Source organism: Neomonachus schauinslandi, chromosome 16, assembly GCF_002201575.2.
Source record: "Neomonachus schauinslandi chromosome 16, ASM220157v2, whole genome shotgun sequence".
Taxonomy (NCBI): domain Eukaryota; kingdom Metazoa; phylum Chordata; class Mammalia; order Carnivora; family Phocidae; genus Neomonachus; species Neomonachus schauinslandi.
Genome location: NC_058418.1, coordinates 8,440,883 through 8,461,137, shown reverse-complemented (window position 1 = coordinate 8,461,137; position 20,255 = coordinate 8,440,883). Strand labels below are relative to the sequence as shown.

Here is a 20,255-nt window from a genome sequence, read left to right as displayed (position 1 = left end):
AAAAAATAATACCTCCATGTTCAGGGCTGGGAACTGGCAGAGCTCACTTCCTCTGGGGCGGTGGTGAAAGAGTGTTATACTGCCCAGGAGTGGTGATTTGGAGAGGCAGGTGACAGTATTAGCTAAGATTTGTCCTCTGGATGCCCCATCCTGGCCCACAAGGGTTGGTATCTATGTGAGTAGCAGAGGCTTTTTGTGCCCCCCATGCTTCATTTCAGGCCCTAGATTTCTTATGCCTCCTACATGTTAACACAGGCCTTCTCCCTGACATTTGTCTGGGAATAGCAGATAGAACCCACTGCCCATTGTGGGTAAGAAGAGAATTGCGAGAATGTGACCGGGGCACTGAAACATCTGATATTTGTTGGACCTTATTTTTAGGAAGCACAGATATAGTCTTTCCTTGAACTTAAACAAAAAAAAATGTTGTGAAACAATTCCTGCCTGCTTTGCAAGGTTCAGAGGTCTTTCCCAACTAACCTCCTGGAGCAGATTTCATTTTCACGCCTAAGTGCCAACATTAGCATTGCTCTCTGAATTGACTCCTCCTGGTAGGAGATGTTTTCATCAGGCAAGCCCACTACTGACCTTTGTCAGATGTCCTACAGCAGCCTTCCTGTTCCTCTGGGCTCCATTTCATTTGTCTTCTCTTCTAGGTACTGCTTCTCCGAGATGGCCCCAGTGTGTGCAGTGGTTGGAGGGATCCTGGCCCAGGAAATTGTGAAGGTAAAGAGTCCCTTTGGAGCAGAAGACCGTTGATCCACCGTGGCCTTGTCAGCGTGCCACCTGAGAGAACCCATGGCTGCCGTAGAGAGCTGCCTGTCCTAACTATACTGATGAGTTACGTGGTGCTCATGATATTTGCCATGTATTCTGCTTCTCAGAGCTCTATGAAATGGATACTATCATGATCGCCATTTAAAGGCGGGGGGACACTGAGGCCTGGAGACGGGCTCCAAAGCCTGTGCTCTTAACTTCTACTTCATGCGGTTTTTCTCGGTCCATGGCCATGGCATCAGAGCTTCCTCTTGTAATGCACACACCAAGCGTATTGTTCAGAAGGGGGCATTCAGTACCAGTAGAGCATGTGTACGGTCCCAGGAGCCCCACAAGGCTCTATAGAGGGTGACCTGTGACTACATTAGGTTTGGTGTCATTGTCCTTCTCAGAAGGGAAATATTTCACTTGGAATATGTGGTGTAACCACATAACTAGCACAGCCAGCCTTTTGAGTCTCTTCTGGAACATTTCGGTTGTCAGAATTACAGCATGTCCCCAAATACTTTCTTTGGGACTTTGATATTTGCCCAGAGACATTCAATCTGCCTTTTGTAGGTTCTCGACTGCTTCAGTAGGTTTGCAATGATGGTTTGTCCTTTTCTTTCATGGAGCAGAGTCATGCCTAGTTAAATGATTTCCCATGCTCATTTACATGATGTGTTTGAGCTTAAGGGGACCATTTGGAGGTCCAGCTCTCACTACTTTGTCTTGAAGTCAGTAAATTTGCTCTGGAGACATTTGACTCAATTTGATAGTCCTACCATCTTTAAGGTTTTTTTTTCTCTGGACCAAATTCTCTCCCTAAATCCAACTTTCTATATCATAAGGAGTAGGGCAAGCCTCAGGGAGATTCAGAGGGATGTGATGGCCACACCTGTGTCCTTGGTCACGCCTTCTGCTTCGTTAAGACTGCTGTGAAAATTGTTGTTTATATATATGCCCAATCTGAGAAGTCAGTTGTGGCCGCCTAGGAGACTGTGTTGAGAAGGATTCTGAGGCCGCCTGCGGACAGATTCAGGAGGAAGGAGCACAGTGATGCGAGAATCCTAAGGGCACATACTCAGTTTTGTAGCCTTCAGTGACAACAGCAGTAACAACACTTACTGAAATGCCTACACAAGGATACACTTGTCTTTTCCTCACAACAGCCCTATGAGGTAGGACTGTTGTGAGCACCCCTGATTCATAAGGGAGGAGCCGAGGTGCAGAGAAGTGGTGGAGCCAGGATCTGAGACCAGGCAGTCTGCTCTCTGAGCCTGTGCCTTTCACCACTCGGCCCTCGTGCTGCAGGCGTTGTCTGCATGGACCCGGGCACTGTCTTCGTGCCTTTAGCTTCACTTGGTACATCTCACCAAGAAGCTGCTCCCTGGGTATTTAATGTGGGATGGAGATGAAGGGTCGGGGCGACTGGCCTTGACCCCATTGTTTGCAGTGGCTTCTCTGTGTCCCAGTCCTAACCTCTAATGCAGCCCCCTCCTTCCTGCCTGCTGGGGACAGCTGTTGCCCGCATCTTGTTTCTGTTTATCCCAGACAGCCAGAGTACTCTGCATTCTTGGTTGCTGGGTGTGTTTGGAATCTCCCCCTACCCCCATCTTGCTCAGGAAGCACTTTACCTTTTGCCCCGTGTTCGCCCCATGGCCTGGTGTCTTGTCCCCGCCACCCCCCGCCCCTTACTTAACACGATTCAGCCTTCAGCCAGCTGACACCAAGGTCCCACAATCTGAAGGTCGCTGGACACCCCCCCTTCTCTCCTGAGGACCATCTGACCATCCATAACAAGTAAACATTAGGAGACGGAGGGCAAACGTAACTCTGTTCCCTCCGAATCCTCTGTTTTCTTCCTTCTATCATTCCAAACACCACATATTCCGTCCACTTCCCCTGTCCTGTCATGCTTCCGTAGGTGTCAGTCCTCCTCCTCCTGTCTCCGCTAGGCCTCCCTGTCTGCAATATAGCAGCGCTGCTGGGTCCCGCTGTGTCATGTTCTGTAACTTGGGTTCTAGGGTCTGGGAGTTCTAACTGTGGGCTCTTGGGCCCTTCCACCTGGCTGAGTGCTTGGGGTCCTCAGATCGTGGTAAGGGATCCCTGGCTCCTCTTAGTCATGGCAGCTCCCACTTTTTGAGAATTTGTTATGTGCCAGACTCATTACAAGCTTGATTGCATCTCATGTTCACCAAAAACTGTAGCAGGCACGTGCTGTTGATTTGCCATTTTGCATGTAAGCCCAGAGAAGCAGGCCTCTTGTCTTAACCGTGCCTCAGACTTCTGATACCTGGCACAGAGTAGATGCTCTAGAAGTTTTCCATGGACGGATGGCTGAATAACCACTTGAAGGAGGTATAATCCCATTTTACAGAGGAAGAAACAGGTTGAGATTGACGCTCAATTCAAAGAGAAGTTCAGGGTGTTTGTTTAGAGTGCATTCCTAACCTTGTAAAAGAGGTCCCGCCCTATGAATGACAAGCATGGCGCTCCTGGGAGCCTTTAAACCCTGCCTAGTGGCGTGCTTGGACGATGTCCTCGTCTTTAAATGGCAACCCTTTTTGAGTTAAGAACTCAGAAAACTCACTGACACCTATGAGTCCTTTCTCCAGTACGCACATGTACACACACGGTTCAGCACGTGATTTCAGGAGGTCTAGCCCCTTCTTTAAAGTGCCCTGTGCTTCTGTGAACCCCACAAGATAATCACCATTTCCATGGCTAAGTAGTATCTGGAAGGCTCTCTGGATCCCAGCCCTGGCCCGCCGTGCACACGAAGGCAGGCAGCATGTCTCCTCACGGAAGAGCCGCGTCTGCAGCAATGTGTGTCCCGCAGGGGGTCAGGGCCGCCGCCGTTCTCAGTTGGATCGTCATGAATAGTTATTACCACTGCTCACCCGCAGCACTGCGGGGGACTGGGGGGGGGACACGTCGTTTCACATGGTTGAGGAACAGCATCTCCCTAGTGCTACGAGGACAGTACATGTGCTGTTTTCATTTTACGTGGGGAAAATGGGGTTCAGAGAAGCTAACTGATCTGTCTAGAGGCGCTCAGGTGATTGGGGACAGCGCAGAGAGACAGGGCAGTCGCCATTGTGGCTCTGACATAGCCGCTGAGCCCCTGGGGAGCAGAATCAACCTCTGTTGAGAACCGCTGCTGAGTTTTAGAAGATCTGGTTTTTGAGGGCTTTTTCATTTTTCTCCATATTAGCCTTTTGAAAGCATCTGAGCTGAACCCTCGTCTTATTTTTCTTCCCAGGCCCTGTCTCAAAGGGACCCTCCTCACAACAACTTCTTCTTTTTTGATGGCATGAAGGGCAGTGGGATTGTGGAGTGCCTCGGCCCCCAGTGAACCCAAGATTGGCAGCCCTGGAGACGCTGACCTGCAGCCCGACCGCACGTGCCCTCTCCCCTCTCCCCTCCCCCCTCGAAGGCAGCTCCAGGCGGGGGGGTTGGGGGGGGGCAGCCATTGGACCAGTACAAACCATTTCCTGCGAGCAATGAGCTTGTACAGATGTGTGACTTCCAAGCACCAGAGCTGCTCAGCAAGGGGCATAGGGACTGGCTGTCTCCCTTCCAGCACTGGTGAAGGCTGTTTGCCGGCCATCACCGGAACGCCCCCTCTGATGCATCCCTCTGTCCTGGGGCCGCCACAGCATCACCAGCCCCCTGGGCTTCCGCAGGAGACACCTGCCAGCAGCCAGCATGCCTTATGGCTTGGGATCCTCTTGCCACCTCCTTGGACTTACTCCCTGCCTAATGTCATACAGAGACGAGCATGACTCCAGGTGGGGAGTAAGGCCAGGCCTGATGAAACACTAGCGGAGCCCCAGTTCCAAATGCAGACAGGTGCCCCAGAGAGGAAAAGACGGCAGGCGGAATGTATTTCCTCCAGAGTTTGAGATCCTGAAAAACAACAGGTGGCATCTGGTGTGCTGTTCTTGAGTTTTAGTTCAGGATTAGTTGGGTTTCAGCCTGGATTTTGGAAGAGAGGAAATGTTACCAAAGTTCCCTTGGGCATTAGGGCGAGACCTTGCAAAGTGAACATTACTGGGAAAACTTGTTTTAAAAAGGCAGATTCCAGGGTCCCACCTCCTGAGGATTCTGATGTTTTGGGGCCCAAGCTAGGACATAGGAGACTGTCTTATCAGAGCCCCCCCCCCTTCCTGATGCAACTCAGACTGTCCTGGAGGCTGTTGCTTTCCAGGGCTGTGTCAGTCCTTCCTTTACCCCCTGAATCACAGCTGTTTGTGTTTTTTTATATTTTCTATATGTCCTTGGTTCTTTAAAAAGGAATGATAGAAATAAAGTTATTTGCTTTAGGATTTATTTGTTTTTTTCCCCACATTACAAACCTCTTCCTGTGGTAGGGAATGATCCTATCAGTGGCCTTTTTTTTTTTTTTTTTTTAAGATTTTATTTATTTGACAGAGCACAGGCAGAGGGAGAGAGAGGGAGAAGCAGGTTCCCTGCTGAGCAAGGAGCCCGATGTGGGACTCGATCCCAGGACCCTGGGATCATGACCTGGGCCGAAGGCAGCCGCTTAACCGACTGAGCCACCCAGGCGTCCCACAGTGGCCTTTTTTAACCTGAAGAAATCTCACTGGATGCTTCAGTGTGACTCAGGGATTCCTCCCCTCCATCACCATTCCTGCCACTGTTTTTCTGGGTAATCTAACAAGAGTTAGATTGCTCAAGTTCTAGAGTGTGTAGAAGCTTTTGGTTCCACCTGTCTGTTGAGTAATTCAGTTCAAAAGTGGCTATTCTCAGTGACAAGAATTATATTAACGGGAAAGGAGTAAAAGATGTGATACTGGCGGATCCCCTGTGCAGCAGGCACTGTGCAGAGTCAGAGTGGGCAGGGGCCTCATTTTAAAGTTAAGTGACACTTAAGTAATGTGCCTCAAGTCCCACAGCTGGCAGGGCTCAAAGCTTTCATTGGTTCGGGACGCCGGGTTTGTCTTGACTCGACAGCCCGAGCATGCTCTAGGTCTTGTCAGCGTCCTGGGGTTTCTCCTTATTGTAAAATTGTGTGAGCTGTGAGTCTGGCCAGTTTGAACAAATCCACTCCTCTCCTATTTCAGTCCTCCAGAAGAAAAGGAAGGAAAAAAAATTGGGTCTCCACAGGGAGGAGGCACTCAATTCCCCGACCCTCCCTGTCACCTCTCCTCCTCCCTAGGTGAGGCTAGGACTGTGTTTCTGGAGGGGCCCCTTTCTGGACCCCATCAGTGTCAACTCAGGGGCACCAAGGGCAGTGTTTTTATCAATGCATGAATCTCACCCTTTCTTGGACATTTTGAGCCAACTACACCCTTTTACTTTGCAGTGTGGGGCCTTGGTCACAAGGGGGAGCAGGTGGGTCTGGATGGATAAAAACAAAATTGTCAACATAGAATCTTCTCTGAAGCTTCTCCAACTTTTCCATCCCTGTACCTTTCATGGCAGAAATTGAATCATCTGGAAGAGACCCCTTGGGAATCTGGGGTGGGTGCTGGAAGCTGCCAGCCCCAGGCGAGAACTGTCTTTATTCTCATTTCTTCAAATTTCATATTCTCCCATATTACATGTTAATATTATCATAAAAATAGATTTCCCCACGTCACCAGGGAGAGCACGATGATCATCCTGTGGTTTCTAATACCTCCAGGAGATAACGTAGCTACTTGGGAAGGAGGATCTAATCTGTGAAGGTAACAAATACTTTTGGGATGCTAGTGTTACCAAATGAAAGGAAGTGGGCTGTCTTTGGGGCTGCCAGGTTTCTCCACTCCATACCCCACTTATGTTGTCTGTGGAATATTGTCTGTGTATGATGTGTAGTAGCCAAACTCTGTTAAGTTGAAGCCTCAGAAGATTCTAGTGGAACAGGTGCTACTCAAAAAATAAATAACACATGCAAAGGTAAAAAATTACAATAAAAAGCTCTTGGTCCCATCAGAGCCCCACATTCTGTGGTTTCCCTTTGCAGTGCAGACCCTTTTGGTCAGTTTCTTGCATATTTTTTGGTGTGTGTATCTGTTGAGGTATGCCCTATTTGCCCTTTGCAGATGGAAAAATGGAGGCTTAGGTTGGAGTTGGCAAGTCAAAAGAGTTTAATAATAGCTAACACACTCACACTGCCTGCCTGGTACCTTTCTGAGTACTTGCACTTTAGCTAAACTGTTTGAATCCTCACAGCAGCCCCATGGGGGTCAATGCTGTTGTCGTGCTCACACTGCAGATGAGGGAACAGCCTGATCCAACGAGTAAGGGACGGAATGTGGGCTGATGGGGAAGACTTTTACGCAAGACACTTAGGGGACATGTATTTAGTGGCGCCACTACTTGTTAGCGACTAGGGCTTTGCCTTCACAAGGTCCTGAGACCTAGTAGTCGCCACTGAAAACCATCAGGCAGGCCCGGGTGGCCCAGGTGTTGAGGGAGGGCCTTCAGCTGGATCCAGAGGGGCAGATAGATTTTGTTTTTAAGCTCATAGTAAAACATTCAAGCATTATATATCTATAGGGGTGAAAAGACTTCTCCCCACTGCCTTATAGGGCCTGGCAGCTCAACGTCGGCCACATAGCAGGAGCAGCTGACTTCCTAGCTAAACTCAGGATTTTGGAGAGAAATGGGAGATGCTTTTTGGATATGTTAGCTGTATCCACTTTCATATATACCTCAGCAGCGTTTGACAGTGAATCTTTCCAGACTGTCAGGTTTAAGCCCGGACTATATCACTTGCTGTGTGACCTTGGGCAGGTGACCTTTTTGTGCTTCCATTGCCCCATATATAAAATGGGGTAATAGCAGTACATTCCTCTGTTAATGTGGGAATTGAATGAATACATTCTTTGAGTAGAAGTTGCTCCATGTTAGCTGCTACTATGCATAACTTTTTCTGCAACTTGCTTTTTCTCACTATGTCTTGGAGATCCTTGTCAATGCATTGTGCATTGAATTCCAGAACCACAGATGAACCATAAGCTATTTAATCAGTCTGCTGTTGAGTGACATTGAGCTGGTTTCCTTTGCACACACTTGGGAAAGACTCCCCAAAGCCCGAGGCCGCAGTTATAGAGTATATAAGTGCATTTGAGATGTTGCTTCCTTCCAAAAGACTAGCATGGTAGCATTTTTACATGTCATTTATTGTCTGGACAGATAATAGGTGTGTGTAGTGCAGAATTGAAAGGTTTATGGAGATGCACAGTCATAGTTTTTAAGGAAGCAAAAACAACATAAACAATGAAAAGTAAATCTCTCCCTTCCAGAAGCAACCATTGCAGGGTGGGATTACTGGAGGTGGGTGAGGGGTGCCGGTTCAAATTGGGGATTAGTTGGCTAGAGGGAGCACAGTTCACCTGTGGCAGAGGTTCGGCTCTGGACCTCATTTGCCAGGTGCTCTGAGCGTCCGCTTTGCCAAGTCGTGGGACCGCTCAGCACCTTGGTTCCAAGAGAGAAGGCCAACAGAGATGACTTTAGATGTTTCCTTTCCTCCTGGAACAACTGATCCCCTTCTCTTGTTTTATTAGGAGCCCTTTGGACTTTGCTGATAAAATATGGACATCTCTGACTTTGTCCCTGGATCTCTGACTCTTTCCATCTACCCTGGATAGTGGAGTAGGGTTCCCCACTTTCAATCCTAAAAAAATAATCGGTCTAGGTCTACTAAAAAGAAAATACAGAAGCTCTGTTTCTGGTGTGGTGGAGTACGTTTCTAACAGACAACCACACCCCTGCAAATAAACTATATATTCTAGACAAAATACCAAAAACAAACAACCCCCAAAACTACCAGAAGGCTCTGGAGAGTGATCAAAAGCAGGTGGATCTGGGGGAGAGGGCGAGTTGAAAGTTGCAGGAAAGGCCCACCACAGGATGAGTTTTCTGGTTTGTGTTCATTTTTCTACAGTGTTAGCCCAAGGGTGGGCTGCATTCCCTGGCACTGCACCAGGCAGCCAAAACTCAGGTAGAAAACCAGCTGTCTTACTGGCCTGAAGAACCAGAGGACAGAGCCTCGAGGAACCACAGCAGCTGGAACGGAGAGTGCCAGGGAAGTTCCCTTCCCCCAAGTGACATGTATAGATTCAGCCCAAGTCTTTAGCTGACCACCAGGCTACGGATGTGTGGGCCAACTCCAAGCAGGACTGAAGAAATCCAGATTTACACTGTCACCCGCTGCAGCAGGTTGAGTCTAGCAAACACAAATATCCCCACAGGAACTCTCACATTTCTTTGGAGGAATATAACAGAATCCATAATGTCTACAATGTTAATGTAATCTGGACACAATGCAAAATTACCTAATATACATAGAATTAAGGAAATGGGACTCATTCTCAAGGGAAAAGACAAGATGACCAAGAGAACCCAAGTGTTGGGGGGGCGCCTGGCTGGCTCAGTGGGTAGAACATGCAACTCTTGATCTCGGGGTTGTGAGTTCAAGCCCCATGTTGGGTGTGGAGCCTACGTTAAAACAAACAAAAATCCAACCAAGTGTTGGAGTTAGCAGGCAAGGACTTTAAAGTAGTTATTACAACTATGCTCACTGAGGTAAAAGGAAAACACCTGTGTAACGTTGAAATCTAAGTCTCAGCAGAGAAATAGAAGATGTTAACAAAATGGGCGTTTTAACACTGAAAATACAGTATCTGCAATTTTAAAGATCCACTGGTAGACCTAATAGCAGAATGGGGATGAGAGACTTTGTGCACTGGAAATATAGTAATAGGAATTATCCAGTCTAAAAAAGAGGCAAAGATTTTTTTAATAAAGTCTTGAAAGCAGCCTGACAAAAACAACACATTACAAGTGGGGCAACCATGATTCAGGTAATCCTGGATTTCTCCAGAAACGGAAGCCAGAGACAGCAAAACAACATCGTCAAGAGGCTGAAGGAAAACTGTCAACCCCAGAATTCTATAACCAGTGAAAACAAGTAAAAAGAAGACTAAGAGAACTTGTCACTGGCAGAAATACACTATACAAAATGCTAATGGAAGTTCTTCAGGCTTTCGGGACATTATCCCAGGAGAAACTTGGAACTTCAGGCTGCATCGAAGAAATGGTAACCCCACAGGGAAAGATTTCTAAAGACTATCTGGTCTCTTCATTTCTTTGAAATCTATATGATTTTAAAGCAAAAGTTAAAGGGCGCCTGTGTGGCTCAGTCGTTTAAGCGTCTGCCTTCGGCTCAGGTCATGTGACAACAAGAACGACAGCACAAAATGGTGGGAGGAGTGGAAAGGACCCATGGCCCGAGCGGTGGCGGGTTCTACAATGGAAGTGAAGTGGTACGATACGGACTCTGAATCGACCGAGAAAGAGGTACGCGTGTGTGCAGTACTAAAGACTGAACTACCAAGAGCGAAACCTCAAAGAACTGGAAAAAGCATTCAAACAATCCAAGAGAAGGCAGGAGAGAGGAAACCGGAATGAAAAGGGAAAACAAATACTAAAATCTATAGACCTAATTCAGCCATATCAGTAATTCCACGAATGGTTACTGGAAAGGGAAAGCCGTCGGTTGCCCGAGTAGGAAGCATCCTCTGCTGGGCACCGGACAGCTGGGTGTGAACGCCCCCACTGGCCAGGGGCCTTGGCCTCTGTGTGCAGCATTTAAGCCCCGATGGAAAATATGGAGAAAAATATAAAAAACACCCAGGTACCTGCCATCATTTTGCTACTTGCTTTTTTTTTTTTCTTCTTTCTCTCTCACCGTTACTTGTTGTTTATTCATAGAGTTCTAGTTCATCCGGCTACCCGCTATTTTTCTCTTGCATGCCTAAAGCAGACTTGAGACCCTTTCGACTGCTGTTGGAGAATTTAGAGAGTTGCCAACCCTTGGACACTTGCGCACATGCACTTCTAAGGAAGGACACCCAGGAAGGCGATTGCTGGCATAGATGTGCGCATCCTCTGCCTGACAAGCTTCTGCCAAATTCCATTCCAAAGTGATCCTGCCCATTTACCCTGATCTTTTTTTTAAGATTTTATTTATTTATTTGACAGAGAGAGATACAGCGAGAGAGGGAAGGGAACACAAGCAGGGGGAGTGGGAGAGGGAGAAGCAGGCTTCCCCCTGAGCAGGGAGCCCGACGCGGGGCTCCATCCCAGGATCCCGGGATCATGACCTGAGCTGAAGGCAGACGCTTAATGACTGAGCCACCCAGGCACCCCTACCGTGATCTTTTAGAAGGGCCCTTTCCCCTGAATTTCCCCTCTACCAGTGAGGACTATCAGAAGGGCCAGAGCTGGGTTCCAAACCTGTGTCTGCGCTAGTCGTGTAGGAGAGGGCATAAGGAAAGCATTTTCCCGCTTGCCCTGTTTTCAGGAAGATAGCAGTAGGAGCTCCCCTTCTTATATTAATTAACCACAGGCTTTTTATGCCAAGCGGCATGTTCGGCCTTAGGGCAGCCGCATGGGTGAAACCCCACTTTGATCTTAGCTTGAGATGCTCTCCCGCCACCAGGGCGGGGACAAGGTCAGCCTCATTCCCAACATGTGCCCCAGGACTCCTCGTGGTGGTGCTTCTGAAGAAGTTCTAGGTCATTCATTCAGTAAATGTGGAGCTTCCAGGACATAATTTTATCCAGTGGGGATAAAGTGAGGATAAAGCACCAAAGAAACCCACCTCTCTGCCCTTGGGGTCCTGGCTGACTCCGTAGGTGGAGTGTGGGACTCTTGATCTCGGGCTTGTGAGTTCGAGCCCCACGGTGTGGAGATGACTTAAACATAAACTCTTAAACACGACAAAACAAAGCCCTGCCCTCATGGGGCTTTGCTTTTTTTGTTGTTGTTGTCCAGTAAGTTTTTTTTATTATGTTAATCACCATACATGACATCATTAGTTTTTGATGTAGTGTTCCATGATTCATTGTTTGCGTAGAACTCCATTCAATACCTGCCCTCTTTAATACCCATCACCAGGCTAACCCATCCCCCCACCCCCCCTCCCCTCTAGAACCCTCAGTTTGTTTCTCAGAGTCCATAGTCTTTCATGCTTCGTCTCCCTCTCCGATTTACCCCCTTCATTTTTCCCTTCCACCCTGAACGCGCCCGATCTCATCTGATCTCGGAAGCTAAGCAGGGTCGGGCCTGGTTAGTACTGGGATAGGGCTTTGCTTTTAATGGGAGTTGTGTAGGGAGGCACGAGGCCTGGGTATATACAGTGGCGCCCGTGCTCCTTAGCCTCCCTTTGGATACAGCTGGACAGCCAGATGTGCTCTGTGGACCGCCTCTCCTACCTCCCACCTCATCCCAGATAGAGGTCACAGAGGCTTGGACCCGGCCAGGCACTGGGGAAAGAAAGCAGAAAGAGTATCCACTGTTCCAATCTGATTTTATTGAAAAGGAAACATACAAAAATCATGTACAAAAAAAATTAACCAAACATGTACAGAAAATTCATTCCGGTATCTACAGCAGCGCATATACAGTATTTTACAGGCTGGGCCTTCCCTCCCCGCTCCCAGACTCCTCCCTCTTCTGCAATTTCCCCCCCTCCCTGACTCCCCGTCTTCCCCCCAGCGCTTCGCCCTGGGGACTAAGGCTGGGGCGGTTTCCGCCAAAATATCCCACCCCCCAAATGAATGCCAGTGGTCACACGTGCTCTCTCTAAACCTATGCAATGGGATTGATGGGGGCGGGGGGTGGTCACGGGCAGAGCACAGGATTCACAGTCTGGGCCCCTCCTGGCCACCCCCAGATGAAGGTGAGGCAGGCATGCCCACCACCCGCCGGCTGGCTCAGGGAAGATGGCTGGGCGCTGGGCTGGGGCAGCCATCAGACCCACCCCATTCTCTGGCTCCAGGAGGCTAGTGGTCACGTTTGGCTCATTTGCTCTTCACGGGCCCCCTCCCCAGGAGGAGGGGGGGAAGCACCAGGGGCCTGAGGCCAGGCCCAAAGTGAAGGAGCACTGGGAGGGAGACTCGCCCCAGTGTCACCCCTGCAGCTGGAACGGGCAGCCAGCACCAGCAGCCTTTCCTGAGATGGTGGTGGGCGGCAGAGGCGGGCGGCTCCGTCCCCACCCTCTCCGTCACCGCTGCCTTCAGACACTGAGTCCGTCAGCCCTCTCTCCCCTGGCTTCCCAGCCAGGGACCCAGGAGTCCACATCTCCTATCAGTGCACCCAGGCTAGGCCGGGGCTGGGGCTGGAGTGGCTGCCCTGGCCTGCCCCTGGGACAGGCAGGGCTGGTAGTCCAGTATGCTACATGGTGCAGAAAAAGTCCCCCGCGCTGGCCAGGGCATCAGGAGGTGGGAGGGTCCTGCCCCCCAAGTCCCTGACGTCCACCGGGCGGCTGCAGGCACCTAATTGGGCTCCATCTCCGGGGCTCCGCGGCCCCTGGGTAAGGGCAGGAGTCCCATGATGAGATTGTACAGGACCCTCCAAGGTGAGGGGCGGTGTCGCTGCCGCTCCTCTTGTCTCTAGGGAGAGGGAGAAGAAGTCAGAGTGAGTGTGCCACAGGGGGACCCAGGCACGTGGGTGGTTAGGCCCAAGGGCAGCGAGGAGGGAGGCATGGTCCTACAATCTCCCCCAACCCTCAGCAGTAGGTACTATCACTGCTGATTGGGTCCAAATCCCAGCTCCTCCCACCACCTGGGCCCACGTCGTCACCTCGAGGACAGTGACCTCATCTAGAACAGAACAGGACAGAGAGGATGTGGACCGAATGCCCTCAGCACTGCCTGTGCCCAGCAAGTGCTCCCCTAGTCTCCCAACCAAAGTCAGCCAGGGCTGGGGGGTTGCGGGGGTGGGGGAGGCTGGATGGCGCCCTGTCCTGCCCTCCCCTCAAAGGCTGGGAAGTGAGAGAGAAGGGAGCAGGGAGCCCATAGTCTCAGTGATTCTAGAACGATCTGTGGAAGGACAGGCCCTGGGAACCACAGTTCACCTTCTGTGCTGAGGCTGCACAGAAATATATCCAGGCAAAGCTAACCCCTGCCCTCTTTCCAGCAACAGGATAGGATGAAGGCTTGGGGTGGCCTCTAGGACCCTCTCAGTTCCAAATTGCTAGGCAAGTGAGAACGAAGGAAGCCACATAGAAGAAAAGACTCCCCACCAGTAGGAATTAAAGGTAAGCTGTAGCACTCTCCCACTCCCTATCCTGAGTGCATGGCCAGGCCCGCTGCTAATAAGCAGGGCCCACCTAGTCTCATCCCCGTGAAAGGATGAGAAACTCTTCTGACAGATGAGAACAAAGTCAGATAAACCATCCTGATGATCCTAGTGGGTGCCAGGCTGTGGGATGCCTTGTACCAATCCCCACCCTCTCATCACTCCCCACCAACTTTTGCAGCCAGGAGGTGGCAAAGGGGGCACGTCAGAATGGCATTAGTTGGAAAGCCTGCCAATGTCTCACTGCTGAGGGGTGCTGCCCGGCACAGTCATCTCTGTGAGCAAGCTAGCAACCATCTAGTAAAGCTGAGGTGGGCAGAGCACCCAGGTATCTACTCCAGAGGTACACACAAGTGCACTGCAGATGTGCATCATTGGAAAGAGACAAAAACCAAAAAAAAAAAAAACCACACAAAAACCCAAGCCAATGAAATTTGAAGCATTCTTTTTTTTTAATCCTAAATATTCATCAATGAGAAAATGAACAAGGATACTATGTGTTGATCCAACAGAATGCTACATAGCAGGGGAAATGCAGGAACTACAAGCTGCTTTGCCCACATGGATCGATCTCAAAGCCTAATACGGGGGGAAAAGTTTGGAGAGGGACACACCACACCACGTATATGCAGCCAAAAACATCCCGCAAACCTAAGCATTGTTTGTGGCCTGATAAATAGGTAGTAAAAGAATCAACACCTGCGGAGTCAGGGGACATGCCCACTTGAGAGGTGTCCTTTGGAAAGGGGGAGGAGGAGAGGGTCAGGGAGGAGAACAAGGGGCTTGACAACATCCGGGTTTTGTGTTTCTTTCAATAAGCAAGCACTGCGGGTGTGATGTTCAGATTGGACAGAGCTGGGTGGTCGGCGCCCTGATATTTGTTATTCTCTGTTCTAAGCCATAGGCTTCAAAGATTTTCTTTTAACGAGAGGCCGAGGCGTGGGCTGGGGCGGGGCCTCCCGCGGGGGCGGGGCTCCAGGGCCCGCCCGCCGCCGCCCGGGAAGCTGTATGGCGCGCTGCGGGCCGCGCGCGCCGGCGGGTGGGAGGGGCGGGTGCGGCCGCGCCGCCGCTGCTGACTCACCGGCTATAAATAGCCCGGGATATATGAGCCGCTCCGCTGAGCGCCGCCCTCAGTCCCCGCGGCCGCGGGCCCCGGGCGCGCCGCGGCGCTCGAGGCAGCCCCGGCCCTCGCCCGGCCTGTGCCAGCCGCGGCGCGGGCCCTTCGGCAGGTCCGCGGGCCCGCCGCCCCTCCCACCTGCCTGTCCCCAGCGCGACCCCGCCGCGCCGGGCAGCAGCTGCCGCACATCTGGCGGGGCCCGCCCGCAGCCCCCTCCCGGGCGGGAAGCCCCACCTGCCGTCTACCCCGCCCCCAGCACTCACCCGCCGCTCGTACAGCGCATTGAGGTCGTCCGCCATCCGACGCAGCTGGGCCCCGATCTCCCGGGCCCACTGCTCCTCCTCCCCCCGGACTCCCGGGGCTGCCTGGGTGGGGCCGCCCGCCAGGGCCCCCGGGGCACTGGGCACCGGCGATTCCAGGTGCTGCTCCGCCGGCGAGAGTGAGGGCTGAGGACCTGGGAAAAGACGGGGGGGGCGGGGGAGGGAGGGGGCGTGGTCAGCACCCGCCACCCCTTGTAGGCCCTGAGGTGGCCCCGAGGGACCAATTAGCCAGGGCCCGCTTCTCCCTTTTCCAGCCTCCCGATTTCCTTTCTGCTCCCCGCCTCATTTCTACCGATTCCGTTTCTCCCCTCCTAAAGCCAGATTTCTCAGCTTCTGCTCCCCAGGCACCAGAAAGCATGAAGAGGTCCTGAGGAGGCCTCTCTGGGGGTTACCTGCCTAGCCAGCTACCACCCCACTACCCGTGTTAGTCTGGAAGTCCTCCCTCTTATCCGACCCAACTATTCCAAAACGGGACCAAATTTTGCGGCTCCATTTAACAGATGGGGAAACTGAGGCCCACCCTAAGAAGTGGCCCAAGGTCACATAGGGATACGGCGACTGACTACACCCAGTCACAAGCCTCAGGTCTCCTGCCCGCTGGTGTCCAACCACAGTGAAGCCACACCCCCGGATGTGGCAGGGGCACGGAGACCAGAAGGCCAGACTGGCTGCCTCCGAGCGAGCCCGGGCCCTGGGGGGCTGGGATTCGGGAGATGCCTTCCTGCCCCACCCCCTTCTGAGCCGCCCCGCAGTCTCTGCCTCCCTCCAGTCACACCAGGTCCTGGTGAGAGGGATCCTAAGGCCTAAAATCGGGGCCTCAGTTTCCACACCTAGGCCTGTGGTCTTGAAATCGGGGCCCCTCTTGCCCCCACTGCCAGGGAACCCAGCCGGGGAAGTTTTCTCTCCCCTGCCCTCCGTGGTGCTCCAGGGACAAGGTGAGGGGTTGGGGTGGAGAGGGAGAGCAGGACAATCTTCCCTGCCACCGAGCGTGCTCGCCGGGATGGGGCTAGCAGGGCACCACAGGGTTAACAGCCCATCCGGTAGGGGACCTTTAACCCTTCCCTCCCCAAGACTCACTTTCCCACTCTCTCGCCTCCCCCACCCCCACTTTCCCCACACAATGGCCCCTCCCCCTCTCCTTCCTCCTCCCGGACTGCGGAGAGGGGCGGCCCTGGCCAGAGATGCAGATAAAGGCAAAAGGCCAACCGCCCCCCCACCCAAGTCCTGAAGTGACAGTCCTCTCGCTCTGCCCACGCTCTCTCCAACTACAGTCCTCGGGGAGGTTAAGGAGACCCAGACTAGGGGAGGGGGGCTGGGAAACAGCTGCTGCCCCGGGCCCGGAAAAGGCCGTGGGCTGCAACTCGGGGACTGCAGTCAGATTCCAAGAGGGACTTCCCACTCGGCCTCCCCCCACCCCCGGCCTCCCACTCCGTCTTCCTGCTTCTTGCAACACAAAGACCACACTGGCCACACCCTCCCTGTGGCCCGGCCGGCTCGCCACCTCCCCCCACTCGCTCCCACTTCTCCAGTTCCTCAGTGTCTCTTTCCTGGCTCCCATCATCCCGGGGCGCCGGCGTGGGGCGGCACTCACCGTCGGGGCGCGGGCCTCGGGGCCGGCTGCGGGGACCCCCAGGCCAGCGGGAGCCCCCCAGGGCGGCGGTGACGGCGGGCGGGGCGGTGGGGGCGCAGAGGTAGGCAGCGGGCAGCAGGGCGGGGGCGGCGGGGGCGGCGGGCAGGCCGGGCTCGCAGAGGCCGCAGGACACGGCCGAGGGCACCAGGCGGCTGAGGGGAAAGGGGCGCGGGCCGTCGCGGGCCAGGCCCTCTACGGGCTCCGGGGAGCTGCCCTCCTGGCGTGCTCGGGCCATGGCGCTCCCTGGGGCCTGCAGGACAGGGGGAGAGGTGCAGTCAGCCAGGCAGTGCCGGGGGCACCAGGGCCCCACAATACACACACCCTACCTGGGGTACACAGGACACCCCCATTCCTGCACACAGCTATCACCACATCTGGGGGGGCAGGGAAGGCTCCCACAACAAACAGGGCCCAGATGGGACACTGTAGGCGGGTGTGAAGGCCCCACAAGACACATGCCCACCGACGGTCTGACGCAGGGCCGCCCAGGTGGGGACAGCCTCCCATGCACACGACGGACAAGGAAGGAGGCACAGGACGGCTCTCACAGCAAGCCCAAGGGCTCACACAGGACCCAGATGGAGGAGTCTGTCAGGTGTGTGTGTGCAGGAGGGCAGACAGCCTCAAAACACAAACTCACCCAGCCTGGGAGTCACCCAGGGCATGGGCTGGTGGGGCTAACTTCCGGAACACAGTGATGCGCACACACAGGGACTCATGCGGGACCCAAATGGCAAAGATGAGTTGGGGGGGGGAGGTGCGAAGGGTACATGTCACACATGGAAGGACTCACTCAGGACTGGCCAGCCTGACCTCCCCCCTCATCTCCCATTTGCACAGAAATGGTTCCAGTCTCTGATAGTGCTACCCAATACAGGACACACACACACACACCCCGACCAAAACGTGGACATACCCATACACACAGACCATGAGAAGAGTGTATACACAATGCAGACTGACTGCTACAACCCACCCCCCCATCCCCGTGCGTACACATATACGAACTGTCCGAACCTCACACGCTTACCCGCTGTGGATATGCATGCCCGTGGACACACACACACACACAATGCAGCCATCACAAACACAGAAACACACTACCTGGGCACCGGCACACTTCTCCGACACACATGCCCCTCCCCCCCCCACATACACACCCACGAGGTCAGACCTGCACACCTCAGGACTTACACAAATATCAACACCAAACGGACATCCATGGACACACGCAGGCCAACACACTCGAAACCGCCCCCCCCCCCCCCCCAGGCCACCAACCCTCAGACCCCAGGACACATGTACAGTGGGCACACGCGGACTCCTGTCATCAGACCCAGATGCATCACCACACACACCAGCAACGACACACAGATGCAAAAGAGCAGACATCAACTCACCCTCCTCCGCCAACCTCAAAACACCATCACCAACTGTCAGCCCCGGACACACACACACACACGCACACACCCAGCGAACTCTAATCCCACACAGCAGTGGTGGCGCGCACACCTAGAGCACCCACAGAAAACACTAGTCTCACGTGACTGACATAAACACTCCACACACGCAGCCCACATGACACACATGAGCCAGCGGATCACAGAGACAAGCCCCTCAGACCCAACACACACACACACACACACACACACACAGGCTCAGACACAGCCCCACACTACAAGAGGCTGCCAGCAACACCCACTGACCACTGCACAGACCCCGCAGAGCTGAGATCCTCAATTCCCAGACACGGATGCCAGACACACAAGCCAAACACAGACCGAGACACCCCCCACCACATGCACACACACACACACACACACAGAACTCACACACGCACCTGGACAGAAAACAGAGGTTCCATTCAGCAGGCACACCATCACAAACGCTTAGCTGAGACCCATGCCCTGGAGATATACACAGTACACACACAGTCAGGACACACAAGCACACACAAACACAGCACATAGGGCAAGACACACACATAGAGACCCTCAGACACAGCTCACTCAAGCAACACACAAACACTCCAACCACACACCGGAGCCCACGCAGGCAACACAGACCCAGAGAATCACCCCCAAACAGCACACACAGACAACTCTCACAGAGCACACAACACACACACACACACACACAGGTACACCACACATAAACAGCACCCGTCCCTCGGGCACGGCATGCACAGACAGAACCTCACACAAACACACATGGGGACTCAAGCACACACCCCGACAGGCCGCAGCCCCAACATTCCCCTGGACGGACACCACCACCCCCTGCAGACCCCAGCACAAACTCGGAGCCAGACACACGCACACACCCAGGCGAGACACCTGCAGATCCACAACCCCGCACACGCGCGCTCCCACGGCGGGCCCAGACGCCCCCCTCTGCTGTCACAGCACACCCCCCCCACCCCGCCGCCGCCACGTGCGCCTGCCCCGCCCGCCAGACGAACGAGGGGCCAATAACCGGCTGTTGCTGGGGCGCAGCCCCCGCCCGCAGGAGCCGCAGACTCCACGGCCCGCGAGCCGCCCCCTGTCGCCGCCCCCAGCGGGCGCGCGCCTGGGGTGTGGCCGCCCCTACAAGCCGCCCCCCCACCCCGCGCGCGCCCCTCCGGGACTGCGGAGGCCGGGGCAGTCGGGGTCGACTCACTTCCCCGGGCCCGCACTGGCCGCCAGGGGGCGCTGCCGAGCCCGCACCCCATTGTTTGTAAACAAACCCGCCAGACCGCTGAGGCACCTGCGCTCCCGGACCCTTAGTGCCTCCCGCCCAGCGACCCCAACCCAGGATCGTTCGTGGGATAGAGGGTGGGGGGAGAGGGAGGCACGGTGTGGGGATGCAGCGCGCCCCCACTGCTCTCCCAGCGCACTCCTGCCACCTCCTCCAGGGAGCCCACCCGGCCTGGCCAATCGCGGCCGGCGGGCACTCGGGGTGCGCACACTCACCCCGGGGGCATGAACACGCCGGAGGGGGCGGTGATGGGGGGGCGGGCGGCTTCCTTCGAGAGGGCGCGCCCGCCGAGCGCCGCTCGCTGCGGCGGCTGCTGCTGCGGCGGCGGCTACTGCTGCTCTAACTGCAGTGGCGGCTGCTGTGGCTGTGGCCGCCGCTGCTCCCGCTCAGGCTGCAGGCGTGTCCGCGTCGTGGCCGCCGCCGCCGATTCTGCTGCCGCCGCCGCCGTCGTCGCCGTAGTCGCCGCCGCCGCCAGGCGCCCGCTCGCATGTGGCTCGCGCCGCGTCTCAGGCCGCCCGGCGGATCCCCGGCCCGCTCGGCGGCCGCCCCGCCCCGCCCCGCCCCGCCCCGCCCGATCTTAGCGTATCTTCCCCTG

General features: G+C 54.2%; 2 protein-coding genes across 4 annotated transcripts in view; one reads left to right on the top strand and one right to left on the bottom strand.

The window, feature by feature from the left end:
- Positions 1 to 8,357, top strand: part of SAE1 (SUMO1 activating enzyme subunit 1) — an 80,803-nt gene extending 72,446 nt beyond the window's left edge. The window contains exons 8-9 of one of the 3 annotated variants that reach the window (XM_021681187.1): positions 657 to 726; positions 8,277 to 8,357. In XM_021681187.1, the coding sequence (XP_021536862.1) occupies positions 657 to 726; positions 8,277 to 8,297 (91 nt within the window). In that variant the 3' untranslated portion in view covers positions 8,298 to 8,357. Of the gene's footprint in view, positions 1 to 656; positions 727 to 4,021; positions 5,088 to 8,276 lie in introns of those variants that run through there. The other 2 variants (XM_021681186.2, XM_044911477.1) reach the window with 2 other exon arrangements.
- A 3,711-nt stretch (positions 8,358 to 12,068) lies between these two features.
- BBC3 (BCL2 binding component 3) lies at positions 12,069 to 19,889 on the bottom strand. The gene is made up of 4 exons (XM_044922241.1): positions 19,876 to 19,889; positions 16,886 to 17,174; positions 15,238 to 15,428; positions 12,069 to 13,169 (listed from the first exon to the last, which is right to left on the bottom strand). Exons 2-4 carry the CDS (start codon positions 17,157 to 17,159, stop codon positions 13,053 to 13,055), a joined length of 582 nt encoding a protein of 193 aa, XP_044778176.1. The 5' UTR covers positions 17,160 to 17,174; positions 19,876 to 19,889; the 3' UTR covers positions 12,069 to 13,052.
- Between the last annotated feature and the right edge of the window lie 366 nt (positions 19,890 to 20,255).